Here is a 20,655-nt window from a genome sequence, read left to right as displayed (position 1 = left end):
GGCCCGATTAAATTGCTACCAATCGGTCGCACCAATCCAGATAGTTCACACCGATTGTGTGAATCCGGCAATAATGTATTATAAATCGTATTTGTAATCTCGCAAACGGAACCGGGTCGGACAGGCAGGAATCCCTCCAGCGGGCGAGTTTCTCCATCTGGCGAGAAGAAGCTGGCAAAAGAACGAAGAGCACGTTTGTTTTAAAATAACCACAAAAAGGCACATTCCACTTTCGATCCTGTTTCGAGAAGCGGAAGCGTTTGCATAAAGCCAAAAAGTCAACACAGGGGCGAGAATCTACCAAGAAAAACGGCTCGAGTTGGGAAGAAAAAGTGAGAAGAAATTAAATTTGAATATTTCATGCAAAAAAAAAACAATCGTACCACCAAGACCGGGGTCCCACCACGGCAACTCTGGGCTCAAGGTCCGTATCCCAGGGACGAGACGAGAAGTGCGAAAACAAAGGAACGAAATTTATCAAAGAAGCAACCATAGGCAAACACCACATCGGAAAGAGAGACGTGGGATGATGTTCTTCCGTCTGCACGTTTCGTTAACGGCCACACCAAACGGTCTGATCTCGACGGGGATTACCACCGGGATCAGGAGTAAGACGTTTCGTTTTGGTTCATTTCCACTATTATGCGGATTGTCCACCGGATCCTACCGAGTTCTTTCTAGGGTTGTCGCTGAAGTAACTGCATGAATTGAGATGTACCATTGCAAAACAATTAAAGGTGGCAATGATTTACAGTTTGTATAAAAGCAGATTGATTCATTTAAATATTTAGATATTTTCGAAGACTACAGAAACTTATGAATAGAAGAGATTTATCATATTTCCCATTTAATTGCAGTTGTCACCTGTCAAAAGTAAGCCCTCGTCTGTTGTAGTACGATACCGCTACCTCGTTGACATTTCACGCAGATAAGAACTCTGCCGTCGTTGAAAGTGACCCAAAAAACGCCATACAGAACAAAACAAATCAAAGCAGGCCGTTTCGAGAAATTGATTGCTTTACCCTGTTCCACGATTAGGGGCACACGTTTGAAGCAACCGCCTACTAAGGTAGATAGCGTTCGCGTTCGCAGACAAGGCTTGTGACGACGATAGCAAACAGTTGATAAGAGGTCGCGCGGCCGTTCGATAGCGTCACATGGTTGGCATGTTTCACTGTAATTATGATATACGGTAATTGGAAGTGGTATCGATTCTCAAAATGTGACACTAACGAATTTCTCGTTGAAACCAGATTGACAAATCACACGCATGGCAGGCAATGTAATTAGTTAATGGTCGAAATCAAAACCTGGCCCAAAAATTATGAGCCATCTGTCATCCATAAGCCATTCCGAGTACAATGAACTGACATTGTCCTGAACCTTGCCACGAAAGCGGTTGACAACAAATCTAATATTTCTAATCTCCTTGGTTGGTAAATGACGGCAATTATACGCACGGTTGGCACCGTTTCATGCGTTTGACGGGCGAGGCCGACCGCGCCGCGTCTTGTGACACCCACAGGAAAAAAAAACATTTTAAACTCGTTAGATTCCTGGAAAAGTCGCAAAGGCTCCACGTAATGCGATAATAGTTTGTCAAACTGGACGCGGACAATATGATAAAGCGACTTATTTCAACACAAGAACGTGTTCGTTTGTGGCCACTCTACTAATTGTTATCATTATTTCCAAGAATGAAATGCATATCCTTAAGGGGATTAATCTGTCCCCGCGTTCCACTACATTCGTCAAACCATTTCTTTTAATTGGTCAAAGTAGGCGCTGTGAAAAACGTAGCTGCCCTGATCGCTGCTAGAGTATAAGCGATGGAACAGAACGTAACTCGACACCAGTAATCAGCTTACTATGGTTTTACGTTCTTGTACACAAGAAAACAAACTTGCCATTGCACGACTGTAGAACAAGCAAAAAAAAGCATAACTACATAGAAATTATAACATAGATAACATCGGTCTAGATCCGGTGTCCCCAAACGGCGTTCCCAACCGCAAGCTTGCACAGCCAACTTGGCCAACGTGCACTAGAACTAGAGCTCCCAGCCATGGCTGACTTTGTGTATTAATAGAAAGGGTTTAATTTACATCTTGTTAAACATTTTTTTCGACCATGGGGCGGGCGAGGACGCGATATGATAGTGGAACAAGGACGAGAACGAAAGAGGACTGGCCAAAGAAGAAATTCTACACCACACTGCCATCGAAGGTTTTGAAAATGCAACAAAACGAAAGCCACGTGGAAAACACGCCGGTGTTCACATTTTCACGAATACATTGTCCACATTTTGAATTACACTTGTAATTCACTTCTGTGTTGGGTTTGACAAATTTAGAAAGCAAGGCCACGATTTGAAATGGATTTTAAATCGAACATTCTACGCTTGTTGGGATTTTCCTTACGCCAGTCGCGTGGCTTTACTCAACCGAAAAACGTATCGATTTTTAGCCTCCATTCACCACTCCCTCCCACCGTATATTTTAACTTTTTTTTGTTTGGCCTAGGATAACCGCACTGATTCTATCCCAAATGAATCATGATGCTGTGATAAATTAATGGCAAAAAGCCAGAGCGAACGATTTAATACACTTTCTTCTATTTTGCAGCACGTTTTATCGTGTGGCTAATGAAAGGCGAGCAGGCACAAAGAATGGCAAGTAACTCCCCGAGGAGGGTGTCCGCCGCAGGAATTAACTTGCCCAGTCGCTTTACACACAGTCCTATCAAAGCAGCCCCAATTTTTCCGGTAAGAGGACGACCCCCTTCCAGTCCAGCTGAAGACGAGGTGCGTGCCGTGCGCTGAATGCGAAATTTCCCGCTCAGCCTGCTCTGATGAAAGTCTCTCTTTCATCCAGACCGGACTTACATCAGCGCCTACTATGTTTCATCCGAATGGCCGTGGCTATCGAAACAGTAAAACTGCATTGCTCGATGACAATATTAGCCAAGACTGATGATGTTCACTGTTTGAACAACGCCCAGCGTGTGAAAAAGTTTGCAAAGCAGAGCGCAAAAAAAAATCTCCAACAACTGAATTAAACTTGAACGTGTCGAGCAAGTTGAGCCTCTTCCTTGTATCACGCTGAAAGCCCGCCTCGCTGGTTGGAAAATATACGAGGAAAAGTGGTCCCAGAGTAGAGGAAGCGGTAAACTGCACACTCTATGAGCATGTGGTCCTATAAAAATGCTCACTTCTTTTCTGTGTACCATAGGAAAAGTCCAGAGAGCGCGCTCAAAGACAAATGATCCCCAACGAGAGGCGCAAAAAAAACTGTGAAAAAGTACAACGATACACATACTGAATTTTAAAATATGTTTGTACAACAAATTCGCCAAGTCCTTCTCGGCTAGCGTGCAGCTTGTGTTCTGGTCATGAACAATACGGTGACACTTTTTGGTCTTGATACATAATGTACGTTAGCTTCACCCTAGATCAACTGTGACAGTGAAACAGAATTATAAAAATAAACATATTTGATCACGTTTGGAGCAACACGTGGTTCACTCGGTGAAAGATACCCGCAACGTGATGACAAAAAATAATTGATCTCGATCCGTGCTGGCTGTGTAAAATGAGTCCATATATAGCAGATCCAGTTTTGCTCGGAGGAAATCCTTTTAGTACCACTATTGTCCTGGATACAGGATCCTTTCAAGATTTGTCAAAGATATATTGATCGGTACAACGAAAAAAAATGAAGTTGACTTTATAGCTGTCGGCCTCCATTGCTAGTACCAACCACTAGTGTCTTCCTTTTAACTACGAGGACTTCGCCGCCCTGGGCTCCTAAGTGTACTAGAGTATGGCCATAGTATTTCGATGCCTCTGTACTCTTTTATGCTATTTAGATAGGAATTCCAGCAAACTTAGTACAAGAGAGCACAGAGGCATCGATTTAGTGGTATGTGCAATCCAAATGCTGTTTTCTAAATTAACTAAACTTGCATAGTTGAGGTAGGTTGTGTTTTGAAAAATGGCCTAAGCAGTGGCAAAGATTGTATTAAATGTTATTCATTTTTACAGTTTGAGAGTCTGAGCTTGCTTCAACTCAATGTTGATCTAACTTAGGTGTCCTTAAAATTACTGTAGTTCAATGTGAATCAACACTGAAGTAAATTCTAAGCAAACTGCAAATTAAATAGCCGTTAAAAAGATCTATCGAACAAGGAACGGACAATTTTGTAAATAATTAAATGAAATGGTGTGATTGAAAGATTAAGAGTGTACTTACAAGAGGTGAATAAAATGCTGAACTATCTACGCCGATGCTGGGATATGGGTTCTGCTCGGTCGAGGGGTAGGGTGTGCCGTACACTCCAACGCTACCGGTTGGTATCCGGGAGTAGCCGGAAAGTGCTAACCGGGTCGAGTCGTACTGGCACGAGCATACGGTTTGTCCTGATACAGGATCGGTCATAATAGGCCTGCCGTTCTCACAGCAGGAGGTAGCCGGTGGCGCATTGTTGGAGGTTTGTGAGACTGCCCCGGGGCTTAAGGCACCTGATGGCGCGCCTGTTGCCGACCCACCCGGGCTCAATGACGGAGCGTTCGTGGCCGAGATTGGTGACTGTGAACTGGCGGTTGTCGTCTGTCCACCACCAACCAACAACTGCAAAAGAACCAAGAGAAGAAAATAAAATGAAACCTTTTAATCAATCTGCACAAAATCACTCCCGACAACTCCTAATTTTCCCACCACAAAAACCGCACCACTTCGCATCGAATTATTCCTTATAATCTCCCCGTAGATTGTTTTTATCCCACTTGTCTGGTCCGCCTTCATCATCTTCCTCTGGTGCCCATTCAGCTGTAATAATCGCTTCAAGTGTTAATATATCGTCAAATATTGTCTTTTCATCTTTCAACACCATCCATCGACATCTTGTGCCTCCGCTCTTCTGCCCGATCCAGTCTATTTCCCCAAAAAAACACCAACAGCGGGGGAAAAACAAAAGAAAAAAAGAAGAAAATGACAACCGACGCAACAAGCTAAATAAATAATGAATCTAATGGCCGGTTTTCAAGAGTCAACCGGCTTCTCTGGGGTTTGACCTTCCCAACCCCTCCCGACTTCCTCCAGGTTGATTCTTCCAGCTGGTGGGACGACGGTGTTGATTATTTACGTTTGCCCCGTTCTATGCCCGGTAAAAAAAGAGCAAAAAGAAGAGGGCACTTCTTCTGCTGCGGGTGTACCAGACGGGACGTCGCGCGGGGAGAGGAAACCCCAAAAATTTGGGCAGGAGCGGCGAGATTCTTCGACGAAAGCGACAATGACAGCACGCCGCCGACAGCCATGAGAGACAACCGAAGCGGAACGATCTCTCCCCTCCCGTCCCATTGCTCGGCAAAGATGACAACAGACAAACATATCGGGTTACACGCGATGAAAGGACGTATACAGTTAATTTGATTTTAATATTTGTCATATAATATGTTAATTTACAGGTAAATGAGATTAAAAGATTTGGCCTGTTGGTGTGTTCCGCTCTACGGTCGTTCCGGACCATTAGTCGGTTGAGCGCAAAAAATTAGCGCCATTTAGGACTACCCAACAACTATTCCACAATAATTTCAGACATGTGTGATGGTAGCTGGTTGAGGACTTTAGGTTGTTGGCTGAGGGGAAAATGCTCTCAGTTTGTGAGTTAAATAATAAATAATTATTACACAATATTTGTCTTGATTATCATTTTTAAACAATACAATACTGAATAAAAAGCTTTAAGAACTTTTCCGGTAGAAAAGGCTTCATGATTACATTCCAATCGAAGGCATCTCGCTCATTCCAGTTCCAACACAACCCAAGGATTAAACCTTAAGTCTATTCTTGTTTGTGTCACGCGAGATGCTTTATTGTCTTCACTCATAAGAGGATGTCGCTTCCAATAACCGGCTATGTTGCTACCTTTGCTACCAGTCGGGAGCAGCAAGATGGGGGGGGATTTAAATTAACCTCTCCGCTCTTACCTTGAGAAGCGTGAATGAGGGCTTACATGTTGCCTGCCAAACACGGTGGCAAGAACGGTCTATTGACGCCACGTCGTGATCATGTACTGAAGAAATTTCGAAAGAATTAACAAGATTATGATTGAGAGAAGAGCAAAGAGGAAGTGTTACAGGATTAGAGGCAGAAACAAGAGCCGAAAGATCTTGTCCCAAGCAAGGTAGAGACAAGTTCAGATTTGCTCCAGTCTAGACAAATTAAGCCACTCAGTTCAGCGATTAGAAGCGTTGCGGCAAGCTACTGCAACTGCAATGTGGAATTCGTAAGAATCGAACAGCATGCACACTATGACACTGAAAGTCACTTAAAAATTGCTTCAGTAAGGAAAACATTCCAATGGTCTAAGTTCAACTCAACGAATAGTGACTCAATAGTAGCACTTTGTTGTTTGGAAATCATCTGAGAAGGAAAATCGCACCTGCCGTAGGTTCAGCAAGACCTCTATCGGATCGTTTGCACCATTATGCAAGGAATAAATGCCACTAGAGCAGCGAATGATTGTTACTAATTAGGCCTGATTTCATACCAACTTTGGCTTCCATGCATTAGCAGCACTCCTCCATATGTGATAGAAACAAGCGGCCGAAAGTGAGAGGAGCCGCGATTATTGAAAATGGAAAAGTTATGTTTACCCACATTTGCAAGCTAGCCTGATTTTCCGCGCCTCGGTTCCTCACACTTCCACTCCGATGGTGGTCATTCCCGTAGTACGAACACTTCACGGTACTCGGGGGTTTTGTGCCGCATGGAAAAGGGCAAATCGGCGTATTATTCCAGTGCACATTAAAGGCATTTATTTCGAACGGCAAACTGCCGCGAGGAATATCACAATTTCGACTCGGTTCCGCTTCTGTGCTCCTCCGACATCACAAGATTCCTCCCAATGCGGCATTAGGCGGCAAATCACGCAGAACGAACCAACAAAGCAAACCACCATCGAAAAATCATCACGCTTCATAAAGTGCGCGGAAAAAGTGCTAATTAAAATGCAAATCAATTTAGCATACCGAGCAAGAAGCAAGAAACACACCGGACAAACGGGAAACGCGCGAACCGCGACACCGCAGCGGGACACAATTAGCGGAAATTTGTAATTAGAACTGGGCAAACAAACAAAAGTAAAACGGCCGGAACGAAACAACCCACCCAAGACGCCCAAAGACGTTTCTCCGACGTTTCCCACCTTCTTTAGCAATCTGGTCCGAGTTACCATCCCACCTCGCCCCTTGTTTCAGGTTTGTTTGGTTATGTTTTTTATGGTCTCTCACTTTCGCTCCCTGTCAGGTCGTCGAAGGATGCCACGAGTTTTTGCAAAAGAAATTTTGAACTCGTTTTAATGATGTCTTAAATGGAATTAATGCTGTGATTTATCTCAGTGTTGTTTTTGCTGCTTGTTCCACTTCAACAGCCATAAAAATCCAATTAGAAATTCATTCTTAATGTTCACTGAGTCGAACAGTTTCTTCACTCTCTCTCTCTCTCAGCTGGATGAGAATCCCTTTTCTGGTTCGATCATTTGCAGTTCCCCCCGAACTGGACTCGTAAAGCGATTATGGCCGAGGGTTCTTCGACGGACGCATAAATTCGACCTCGTAAAGTAAAATTCTCGGTCTATGATCTCCCCGTGTCCATAAATTATCACTCGAAAATCATCCCATTTGCAGTGGTCACTTTCTGTGGATTTTCGGCTTTTATTTGTTTTTAATATCTCTATTTGGTTTAACCAAACAAATGAAAGTCCAAACATTTACCCCACCATCATCACCCATTCTCGGCGATTATTATAGTTATGTTTTATGAGCCTCAACTTTTATTATGATAATAAGGTTGCGTTTAATGATTTATTACCGACAGGGCGTGAGCAAACAAAAGGACAAACCTTCATTACTTTTGTACTTGGCACTTTGAAACTGTTCAGTACGGCCAATGGCCCGTCATTATCATCGACATAAAGAGGCAAATACATGCATCTTTTCGGCCCGAACCATTGACACATATTCCTTAATTGGTACTTTCTTTCATTCCTGATGTAGACACAAAACTTCTGCTAAAGTAGCTCTCCGGTAAGCTTTATCTTTACAGCCCCGACCATTATAGTGCCATTAAAGAGCTAAGCGTACTAGAACCTCTAGTAGGCTCAACAAGCACACGGTAAATCAAAGCAAGCGTTTACTCCTACTGCCAGCACCGGTGATGCCGCCATCCACCGCCTACTCTCATCATAAATAATTAAGATAGCCACACACTTCACTTGCGTCGTCCTCGTAATAATAGTCAGCATTTAACGCGCCAGGCAGACCAGGATGTCGAGGAGGGTAATTAGCGCCGAAAACGCGGGCAGAGAAAGCCAAACACACACTTGGAATAGGCGGGAAATTCCTTGTGGTTTCAGGATATGGTGACAACGTGTCAAACGCACCCCTCGAATTTTCGGTCCGACCCAGCTGTTTGTGGTGGAATTGTTAGTCCACGGCACTTCACACTAATCGCAATCAATCACCACGAAATTTCGACTGAAATAAACCGTTTCCTAAGGGTGGGATTTTCCACGCAAACATAATTTCAGTCAATGGGGCAAATGTAACTTTTTCACTTCATTTAATTATCATGTCGTGAACCACTTTTGTACAAGCTTCTGTGATGTGAAATTTGGTCGTTTTGATAAAAATTCCGTGTTCCAAAAAAAAAAAAATCAAGCGTCTTGTCCGGACCAGAGAGAACAAAATCCTCCGCCCAAAAAATTGCCACTAATTTGCATCACAAATTTTCACCTCACGCTTCGTGTCTCGGCAAGACGGGGGCATTAAAATCGCAAAAATAACAGTAATCGTCCGAGGCTAAAGAGTTTTATAATATCATCATAAACATAACGATAATGGTAATATCCAGAGTAGCAGCAGCCAGACTGCCAACCTGAGGCGCTTTTCCGAAAAAGTCCCGCCCTTTTCCCAACTTTAAAGCATATATTGGTGGAGCACGTAAAATATCACGGGCAGTTCGCTCATTTTTTGCGTCAATAAGATGCATCTCAATTCAAGTAGCACTGGGTTTTGCATCTGTATGGCTACCCGAGCCGATGGAAATTATAGAGCTATGTCAAAAATGGGATAATATTACAAGATTTCTGTACAGTTATATCCATCCATCCCTGGCATTTAGCGTATTGCAGGCATGATATTGTAAGCCCAGGTTGCCTAGAAATTGAGTATTGCGAATAAAGCCAATTCCATATGAACAGATCTTCAACACTGAACACTGAAAGCAAGCAAAAGTAGTTTGAAGCCGGTAAATGTTGACGGAGATAAAGGAAATTCTCCAAAACATTCAAAAAATAAATTTTGCTTGAAGTAGTAAGATTTTCGCAATGGTCCCACACATCATTACATATAATTGAAACATTGCATGGAATGTCATATAGTATTTTGTTTGGATAAAAGAGCAATTTACAATAATTTTGTTGAGTATTTAATGAGTATTTCGTTCATGTTTTTCCTAAGACTATGTTTACAGAGGCAACTTTTTTAGGTTTAAATTTCGTACATCCTTTTTTTGCTCAGTTCAGACAATGAACTTCAAGAGCAGATTTGAATCAGTAGCCATCAGTTGTCCTCCTGAGAAGCTGCTGCGTTGCTTACTGGTCGTAAAACTGTATACAACTTTTAATAAATGCTCTAGGCTTTTTTCCGTGCCCCCATATCTTGCCGTGTGAGCCAACCACTGGTCTTGTACCGATCAAGTGCGAGCAAAAAAAAAAATCACTTTTATGAATAAAAATGCATTTTCATACAAGCAGAAATGTTATCAGCTCATATCTTTGTCTGACGTGGAAGTACGCGCGTATCGTCGTCATCGCGTACACTCTCATATAAAAATGACTAGAATACATATCATTTTCTGGTTCAGTTTCCTGCCACTACCTTCTCCCCCCCCCCTCCCCCTTCCCTAGCGCCCCCAAAGCGAAACGATCCGGAGGAGTCTCTGCTATGCTTTTTCAGCCCAACCCGAGCGCGATGGCTTGCTGTGATCGATGCGAGAGCGTATCACTTTGTACCATCATCATTCAGTAGTGAGTCCATCCATCCCATTGATGGCGCACCGTGGACAACTTCACGCATATCAGTCGCGGCCCCGGACCCTGGCCGGCACACACGATAAAGAGAGCGATCCGGAGGAGGACGGGAAAAGAAGAGTCAAACCAGAACGATGTCTCAGTCGTACATTATAAATGAAAGATAAATTTGTTGAGATAAATCGTTTTATTGACAATTTATTGAAATATTTTGATAACATTCAATGATAATGATATCATTTTTTGATGCGATGAAAGTTTTATAAGTATTTTTTCTTCCCGCGCTCGGTCGTGGCCGATATTGATGTTTTCTTCGCCAGCTCCATAGATTTATACGGTGAGGTACGCAATGCGACGATATGCTCTGGTTTTGCAGACAGGTTTTCGAGGACATGGGAATGATTTATCGTCTCTGGCCCCGGTAGACCGTTTGTTTCCTCTCGCTCTCACTCTCTGTCGCGGTGGCTCACTCAGGACATTCTGGAAAAGGCAGTTTTGTGCCCTCCTTATCTTCACGCTATGCGTTTTCATATTTTCTCTTCCTGCCAGCATAGCAGAGTTGAGTAGTTCTTCGAGTGGATCACTCCCCGGGATCGATAACGACCAAAAGCATAATTCCTTCAGTTTTAGATCTCATCTCTGCGCTGGCTCACATAGCCCCGAGACACAGAAACTTCCCCGTTTCACCTGTCCTTCGTCAAGTTCAATTAGTAAGGGTCAACAGTGAAGCAGCCCGGCAACAAATTCTTGCCCTAATCGATTCCGACTAAATGTGTCCCATTTAAGGCTCATTTAGACAGGACCCGCCAACCTTACTTCCCGATCACAGAACGATTAAAACAGAGCACATTCCGGAATGCCAGGAACCTTAACTGAGACTTGGCTGCTTAACATGTGCTATGGCTACTATAAAAATTTAAATAATATTTCCATAAATATTTACATAATTTTCCACCGCCACGTCGCCACTCATAATAATGCTCCTTTTCAGGTTAAAAACTGTTTATAATAACAACAATAAATTTCGGCGAATATTGTTATTACCACCATCGCACCCGACGGCGATTTTCGCTCACCGTCGTCGAAAAAGAGCTTTTTTTTGTCGAGGAGGAGTCGCCAGCAGAGTGCACGCAGTAGGCTAACTGCGACTGAATTTATGGCCGTTGCCGATCGAATTGGCCTCAGGCTAGATTCGATCAATCAGTTCGCGAACCTTTTACCGCGCGATAGAAGGGCGCAGCAGGCTCTGTGTACGTGCGTGGCGTGCAGAATCCAGCTCCTTGCCCAAGCAGCGTCGTCGCCCTGTCAGATGTTTTCTCACTTTACCGGTCGTTGTTGTCGGGCGCCTTTATCGTGCGCCTGTTTTCTTAGATTCTCCTTCTTGATTCCGCCGGAGCGGATAAATCATAATAAATAATAAATTACATTAATTGAGATATAAATATTACTATCGACAAATGGATAATTCATCATTCGCCCTCTCGATTCAGAGAGAGGAAAGAGAGTGCCCGGAGTGTTGCCGGTGAATATGCGCCCTCAGTATCGATTACTGCTGCTTCTGTGGCGGCATGCGTAGTCTTGAAGGTGTTTTAAATTAAAGGCGCCAAACGGAGTCCGCCAAGGGTATGATTCGCACCTTTCGTACGACGCGGCATCACTTCTTGCGTTTTTAGGTACGGAGTGCTACTTTCCCGCAGGACGTCTCCGTTGGCGGATGTTTACAGAGATTGATTCGATGAAATTGATAATATATAGCTTCAGTAGATTCAATATACAATCTCAAAGTCAAGACACAACTTCGTTTCACAATTTCTTGAATTTTTTTAAATCAGCTATATCCGATGAATTTGTTTTTACAAAAACAAAATCAGGTAATTTTTTTGTGCAACGTCTAACAGAAGGGTAGCACTTTTTTTTAAATGCTCACTGCAATATTTCTAAAATTATTTTTGTAGTGTTTTAACAATCAAATTTGAATTTGCATGCCATGTTTTTATCATAATTGTATTTTGCGCACAGTATTAAACAAATCATGCTGGGATGGATTTATGGCACTAATCAATTATAATTATTCACTCCCTCGTGCAGTATTTCATGCTGCTAGTAAATATTGTTCAACTCTGTTCCTCATTTAAGGTGTCTTCCAGGAACGAGTTCAACTCGAAGCAAAAAATAAACTTACTTAAAATAATTCCCTTTACTGATTGAGTAGTAACGATTTGAAGGTTATAATCACTCTCAAAGGCCCAGAAGATGCGAACATTGCTTTTAGCGCTTCTGGACCAGCGTGCTATTGTAGCCCACGACATAATCACGACATTCCTATGAAAATTATGCCACTTTTTGTGCAGCGGTCGCTTCCCAGCCAAAAAAGGTAAAGATATAAAACCATTAAGCGATCCATCAATAAAAGTTTTGTTTCGGCCTTTCTCGCTCTCGCACGAAACCCAGCTTTCGGTGAGAACGAACGAGAGATGCGCGAAGTCACTTTATGAATTATTGACAGCGACTTGAACAATTTTATAACATTATGAATTATTAATTCACGAGACGGACACTCTCATATTTGTTTTATTCATACTTTCCAGTTCGCATCATTCCCGGCATTGTCATTCCAGTTCCCGCCTATAATGCCACACTTATGCTCAATAGCCTTCGATTTTTGACGACTCATAAAGATCCTCTCTCACTTTATTTGTATTTGCTGGATGTAAAATGTTAAGTGTTGTCCAGAAAGGATGAAATTTTATTTACATTTTTCAAACATTTCATATTCACTAATGGTTTTCGTCACTCATCGCAAAAATACTGTATATGATCAACCCTAATGAGAGATGCCAGAAAATTGACCCAATCACCAAAAATTTATGAACTCTTCTTCGGAAGAACCGTTCCTTCCGACTTGTCCCTTCTTCATTAGAAGGAAGCATGCGAAAAATTGCGATGGAGCGGAGGAAGAAAAATGCATTCAATGCATTTCTGGCCGCATCGCCGGTGATAATATTGATGATGATTCCCAAAAAATATGAATTTCTGATAACGAGCAGACGCGCGGCAGAATTGTCACATTTTGCAAGCGCCTTCTGCCGTTTTGGACTTTAGGACCCTGCTAAATGCGTTTTGGCAGCACGGAGAGAAGTACGCGGACAGAAACATAATAAATCATTTAAGAAGTGCTCAACTTTTTACTTGCCCAAAAGCTTTGAGAGGCTTTGTGAGACTTTGACGCAGTTCGAGTGAGGAGGGGAAAAGAAAAGCAAAGTTTGAGAAGTTTGTTTTATTTCCAGTCTAACGAATAAATTGCAGAAAGTCTGAAGGCATTCCGGTATGATAATTGTGTTTGAATAGCAAATCTATTGATGGATTCTCAAGATGGCTATAGCTGTGATCATGAAGAAAAAGAGAGAAAAAATGACTCCAACGCGTTTCGTTCACACACCCTTCCTTGTAACTACATTTGAACCGGCGCCCCATCCATCAAGGCTACACTCGCTCGTATAATGCCAAAGCATACTGAGGTTCATTTTGGCATTTACCCGGGCAGAAAGTTGCATCTTGGAAAAATCTACCCATGTTCGTAAAAACACGAACAAGTCAAGTTCACCCCAGGGTATGGTTAAGAGATAACCGAACATGGCCACGAACATAAATTGTTCGAGGCGTATCTGCGAAAAATCTTGTTGAGTTTATTTGACCAACAATGCCACATCAAGTTCAGTTTATAGTAGCAAACAACTGAAATCTTCCAAAAATCATATCAAGTTCATAAAGTAGATTTTGATCCCAAAAATAATTTTATTGGTTTTTAATGCACCCCGGCACAATTCAGACCCCCCCCCCCTTCTTCCTCTTCACAAATATGAGTAATATTGCAGGAATATACGCACTTACATCAAAACAAGATTTTTCAAAGTTGAAAAATTATTTTACTTTAAAAACTCATTAAAAAATTGTGGAGAAAGCGTTGAATCGCCAAAATGTCACAATAATTTTCCAAATCACGAAAAAATCAAAAGTCTCTATATTCCATTTTTTTTTAATTAAAAATAAAAGTTTATGAAAATATTCCTAAAATTGCATAAGTCCAAAAATCCACAGTAAAATTTCAAAAAGCCTGGTAATGTTTCTTATCAAAATAATTTTTCAAAATGTTGAAAAATATTCAACTGGCTGAGAGCAAAAATTTCGCAAAGTCCTGAAAATCTAATAAATTCTACCAAAAATCTTGTCGTGATACGGATCCCGTAAATTTTCTAAGTGCCGGAACGATTTTTGTAGGGGGTATATCAATAATTATTAAAAACCAACTTTCGAATTTCAAAATTTCAATGAAGACATTTTGTTAGGGACATTATTTTAGGAACAAACTGATGTTTTATTAAAAATCGGACGAAAATTTCCTATAATTTCGTCGATTTTTCCGAAATTTTGGTTCAAAGCAAAAATAAACATCAAAATAATTTATCAATAAAGTCAAAATAATCATTTCATGATGTTCGGGTAAAATTTTGGAAAAAATAAAATTTTCGAAATTTTTGCTAAGTCCAAAAAAACTACCACTAACACCTCAATATCAACTGTAGATAATGCAGTATGATCATGGAATATACTTTCCATGATACGCAGTCGCCAACCTCCTGTGGCCGAATGGTTACGGGTTTCGCCTCATAAGCGGAAAGTCATGGGTTCTTCTCAGGGTGGCAGCCTTAGGTTTAAGTTCAGAGGTAGCAGCAACCGTATGAGTATAAACGGTTGCTTCACGTGCTCTTCTAGCATGTGATCGATCTTGGGATATTCCTTTGCGCCTCTTCCCAAAATACTTTCCTCGTGTCTTCGCATGTAAATAATGCCCAGCCGATCGGTATTGCACTGCAGTCCAGTCGCATTGTCCAAATCAGAGCAAAGGGAACACCGCAAAAATAGCACCGCAAAAAGACAATTGTCTTTACAAGACCCCGCGCGGCAATAATAGCTGCTGGGAAGAGCTTGAAAAATGACACGAAAAAATTGTCACCGCGGTTCTAGCGATACATAGCGCACAAGGCACAAGGAATGGTGTTTACAGCATCTGGATGGAACAGCACTTTTCCTCTCAATAGGAACTGTGTTATAGATCTAGAAATGCTTAATAACAGTAAAATGGGTAACACGATACAATAGTCCTTGTAATCAGGATTCCGTGTCTTAATACTCAAACAGAAAAAAAAAAAAATGATACGCAGTCGGTTTCAAAAGTCGTCATAACTCGAGGAGTTTACAGCAAGATGCGAATAAACAAGCCAAGATAGTTCGAAGTTATATCCACCAACTCACTTTCCGCTCGGGTAATGCATTCACAGCTCGTACAAATTCCGTACCATTAACCCATTAAGATCGATTTTCCCCAGGGAATAAACTCACCTGCCTCGCCGCAAAGGTTCCGTTAGTCATCACCATGATCCCCTTGTAAGGATCCCAAACCTTTCGGGAACTGGTTAGTCAAATTCCCACAACGCCACCGCCTCCGAAAAACGCTCCGCGTGAAAATCTCCAGGTCCAGTCTGCCCTAGAAGGCCAGAACCGCCGGATCCCGCCAAAGAAGCAGCATATGGTACGCGGGAAGTGACACGAAGACGCAAGTGCAAACACACACATACGAAAAAAGAAAAAAACTGTCCACAAACTGTGAAATTATTCGCATCACACATCTTTGCACCCAATTTTGCAGCGTTGCTACTGGCTTACTTGAGCGATGACGACTGGATGCTGTACGGATGCTGCTGCTGACTCTGTAACATCATCATCACCATCATTCTTCTGGTGTTTTACACTCAGTTGCATCAAAATTTACTTGTTGTTGTTGTTAATTCATTTATTTCTGGCAGCTTTAACCTTCTTGGTAAAATTTACTTAGATTTTGTTAAATCTGAGAATTGCACGACAATTTTTTAATATTCCTAATGTCTAGTCTCTAATTTGTGTAATACTTTGAGTAAATGTCTTATAAATATTATCTTGATTTCTCGAACAACATTCGAAAATGGCGCATAACCATTTTATCTGCTGAAACTCCTTTATTATTCCAGATTTAGTATTTTTAGCATATTTTTTTTTAAGCAAATAAGAAAAATTTAAAAATGCCAGTAAATCCAACTAACGAATTATTAATTTCCTTCCTGAAAAAATATCTTCTAAATTGTAGCTATGGGTCAAGATTGAGTTTAATTAATTTCCTTCAGAATTCATTGATGTTGGATCAAATACCTGATTGAAAACGGGTTTTTCTTACGAATCCGCATTTTCACGTTTCAAAATGTTACAGAGTTTGTTATGCCGTAGATTGACAAGTTAACAGTATTTGTTACCAGTGAATTGGTGAAATCCAATGATTTAATGTTACACAAATACAAATGAAAGAAAAATCAAGATAACAAACATTGAACCTAAAATGAACAGAATAGGTAAAAGGAGTTGAATCTAAATTAAAACAAAATCGAACTTCCTACAATAATTAGCAAATCTACTTTTTATGCAACTGAATGTATTGTTGACTGTTTCAACTTGATTGTTTCCATGCTCTCTGTGAATGCAGCATAAGGAACACACTCTCACACTCATTCGATGGTGATGCGTACCATTTTCTCTGGCTGCTGTTGTCACCCATCCGCCGGCGCGCAACATCATTGCCACCTTCTTCCCCCTCATATTTCTCATCCTGCTCCCCCTCCCACATCCCACATCCCACTTAAGGGTAACATCGCAACACAACGAGTGAGAGACAAAAACTCTCATTAATTAATTATAATTTAAGACGAAATGAGCCATGCGAAGGCAATGGCAAAGACACTCACAACAAAAAAACACAAGAAGCAGCCTGTCAGGGAATAAAGATGCTCTCTCGGCGCGCTACGGAGAATTAAAAATGTGACATATCAGAAATATGTTCTAATTGAATTTATTTCTGCCTTTTTTTTCCCCCGTGAGACGAAGCAACGAGAGAAATCTCCTCTTGAGTTAATTCGGATGTCGCGCAGCGTTGAGCGTTGACAAGCTAAGGAGGCTAAACAGACGTCGAGCGTTGCATGAAAAGCAGTTGGCTGGTTGGCTGGTGAGGGATTCCCGGGTGAATACCTCTGGAGTGGTCGCAGTAGCCACCGCCGCCACGACCTGGAAACTGGAGCGACGACGTTACCGGTGTTTGAATTCCGAGGTTCCGAAAAAAGTGAGGAGCGCAAAAAAAAGTTGTGAACGGCTGACGGGTTTGAGTGGACTTGGTTTTTCGAAAGGGCGAATCTGAAGACTGGAAAATTTCAAAAACAACACCGAAAAAACAGCTTGTTTTAAAATTATACTTACAAATCTCAACAAATTTTATGGCAAATTTAAGAGGTTGAATCGATTAGAAAAATGCATAATTATTTTACATTCTTGTTGTTATAAGGTTTTATTGACATTCAAAAAAAATGATCTAGTGGTTTGGAAAATTTAAAAAAATACTCAAATTTAAGGTATGATAAATCGAATCTTCTGTGCTCTCTTATGCAAACTACATAGGAAAACCAGCAAGCTTAGTAAAAAGAGCACAGAGGCATCGAACTATGTTTTTCATGTGCGGAGAATACGAGACATAAATTCCAAATAGCTTTTTAAGTTATCAATTATCATTTTTTCCACTGAAAGTTCATATTTGGCATGATGTCTTTGCAAACCGATTTTGTTTGTACGTATATGAACAAACAAACGCTGAAAATTTCATTAAAATAGAATCTGAAAGAGACATCTTGTGACTTACTCCAGAAAATCTAGCACTTGAGTATTCAAATAAACTTACGTTCGTTTTATCAACATTATAATTAAATGCCAAACAAAAGTGTTTGCTTCAAAGGTGAAAAAAAGTTTAAAACAGATCAAATTATGTTTTGTTTATTATTGCTATCCATTTGGATCTAATGGACATTCAATCAAATTTAGATAAAAGTGTTTCAAAAACAGAAGTTCATTTATTATGTATGATTAAAGTAAAATTAAAATACCTATAAAAGAAAAAATGTACCGTAAAACGAGATGACTTTGATAGCCTTGAGATTTTTCAGCATAATGGAGAGTGCAAATTAAATACGTACGGAATGCTGTGTTAAAAGTACTCAAGATACTCAAGATAAAGATAAAAAAAATTATGAACAATTTTGAAAAGTTTAAATATTTTGTTAACTATAATTAAGAAAACGTTGATGAATAGCATTACTTCAATATTCTCAAAGTGTCATGATTTTCACAATGAACATTATTTTGAATCGGAAAATGAAATGCATTTTCTGATTCTTTGGACAATTTTCCACTAAAAGAAGATGAATAAGTTTGTAAATAATGAATATCATGTGTTTTTAAAATAAAATTTAAAAAAATCTTAAAATTTATAGGTATTTTCAGTAGAAAAAAAATCAAATAAAATGTGAAAACTTTTGATTTGTGCTGCAAATTCAGTTTAAAATGCAATATGAATCGATAATTTTATAAACAAAACTAGTTATAATGAATTACAGGCAAAATTGTGACCTTTTAACAATTTTACCTAGCATTTATACGTATTTTGTTAAAAAGCTCATAAACATGGTTAACAGTTGGAAAATATTTCAAAAATAAATTAAAAACCTACCTGTCACCCCGGTTTACGGTAATCTGAAATTAATATGTCTCGTAAACCAACAAAATACAAAATAACGCAAGGTCTTAACTTTAGGAACAAATAAAGTTGGTACCGACAACTGTTGTTAGTCAGGACTACAATCTGAATAAAGAAAGCAATATTTATAGCACCTGAATACTTATATACTTATTATGTTGTCCTGTGTCTGTTCAAACATGAACCAATCAGAAAATTACAATGATGTGCAAAAACATAATTATAATAACTGACTTTATTCGTTCAATGTATCCCGATTCGTCACAGTAGTGGATTTCCAGACCGACAAATGCACATATTATGCGAGCTTACAGCAAAAAAAAACGATCGCATGCAACAGCACAATATTCAAAGTTTATTGTTATACTATTTTTAATAAATGATATTAAAAATAAAACTCACCTTTTTCACGTCCCGATTTTTCTGGTCATGAATTGAGAAAATTGATAAATAATGTTCAAAAAGTTGTATTGTGACATAAACTTTTAAATAAACTGTTTGAAGAACTCCCATAAAATATTTTTAATAGTACGAAATATAAATTCACATTAATATAATTAATACTCTATTATTTTCATTTGATCCAGCCTCTTTGTAGAAAAAGTTCCATTAAGCCCTTTCAAAACCGTGCCATCAAAGTAAACGCACGGTTCTGGTAAAAACTCGTTAAAATCACGTACAAATCAATTTAATTAATTTACAATTAATTTATCAATGTTAAAATTGATAAATATTTATATCCAACCACGGACGCACACAAAGCAAGGAGAAACGCGGCGGGAGTTGGCCAAAAGTCAACACAGCATAAAAAGGGAAACAGGAAGAATTGGCTGGAGCAAACCAAAAAAAAAAAAGTTAAAACGCAACTGGAGATCGCTTGGAATCACGAGGAAACGAGCGAGGTAATGCGTTGCTCGCAGCAGGAGGATTTCCAGATTGGACCGTCGCGTCCACCGTGGTGAGTTTGGTGGCGCGACCTCTGCGTGTTAAAACTCGACAAGGTTCTAATCAAATCATAATAAATGAATCCAATAAAAGGCCCAAACGGGAGCGCGATTTCGACCACGAACGATTTTAGGCCACTTTCATTGATGAGGATGATCTAGGCCAAAAACCATGACGAAATACGGGGAACGAAACATGATGCGAAAAATATGTGAGACACAAACATTCGAGACCCGAGGAAGCGTCTGTAGACGGATGCCTGAGCAACGGGGCGCTTTTGGTGCGTGTAACTTACTACAAGTTGGTAAGTGAAAACGACCATGTGACATGAGATTTATTAGAACCCGATTTCCAAAAAAACGTTCGCCAGAAAAGGCAGAGGGCACACATCTCTAGGCTGGCAAACTGCTCAATTCTTATCTGGATGTTGTCTGCCTCGTAGTCCCCTCGATTCTTTCCCGCTGCGACAACCCGGACCATTCCGGACTGACCGTGGCTAATGTTGCATGATGCCATCAGTCTGATTGCGTTGGATGGTGTCTGGACGAAATTCATTCAGAACCTTTTTGAGAGGACCACGAATCCCTTCTTTCACGCACAGGTTACCTGACGGATCGCGACGGATCATGTTGTCACAGGGGCTCAGTTCAAGGATTCCATAAATGGGACACCGGGAATGAAGCCCACTTAAATAAATACGTTAAATGTTTTGCACAGCTTCTGGTGGTGATCTCTCTCACTCGTCTGAAGAACGGAGACAATGTTTGCGCCACCTTGAAGTGGGCACAAAAACGGGGTAATTTTACGTTTCGAAATTGTTTGCTGACTGCGTTTTCTGCAGTTGCGATATAAAGGTTTTTGTTAAACTATGCAACTTCGGTTGCAGTTGCAGTTAAATATTGACGCAAGAACTCATTTCTTTTAGCATTTAATGGACTAATTGAGATTTTTAAAAG

At 40.5% G+C, this 20,655-nt stretch overlaps 1 protein-coding gene across 2 annotated transcripts in view; it reads right to left on the bottom strand.

Annotated features, from left to right (window-relative positions):
- LOC120426920 (homeobox protein araucan) overlaps nucleotides 1-20,655 on the bottom strand; it is a 111,810-nt gene that overhangs the window by 37,331 nt on the left and 53,824 nt on the right. For both annotated transcript variants that reach the window (XM_039591724.2, XM_039591725.2), the window contains exon 2: nucleotides 4,251-4,628. In XM_039591724.2, the coding sequence (XP_039447658.1) occupies nucleotides 4,251-4,628 (378 nt within the window). The remainder of the gene's footprint in view (nucleotides 1-4,250; nucleotides 4,629-20,655) is intronic.

The sequence above is a fragment of the Culex pipiens genome, chromosome 3, assembly GCF_016801865.2.
Source record: "Culex pipiens pallens isolate TS chromosome 3, TS_CPP_V2, whole genome shotgun sequence".
Taxonomy (NCBI): Eukaryota; Metazoa; Arthropoda; class Insecta; order Diptera; family Culicidae; genus Culex; species Culex pipiens.
Note: the sequence above shows the minus strand (reverse complement) of the source record. Positions and strands in the feature narration are given on the sequence as shown.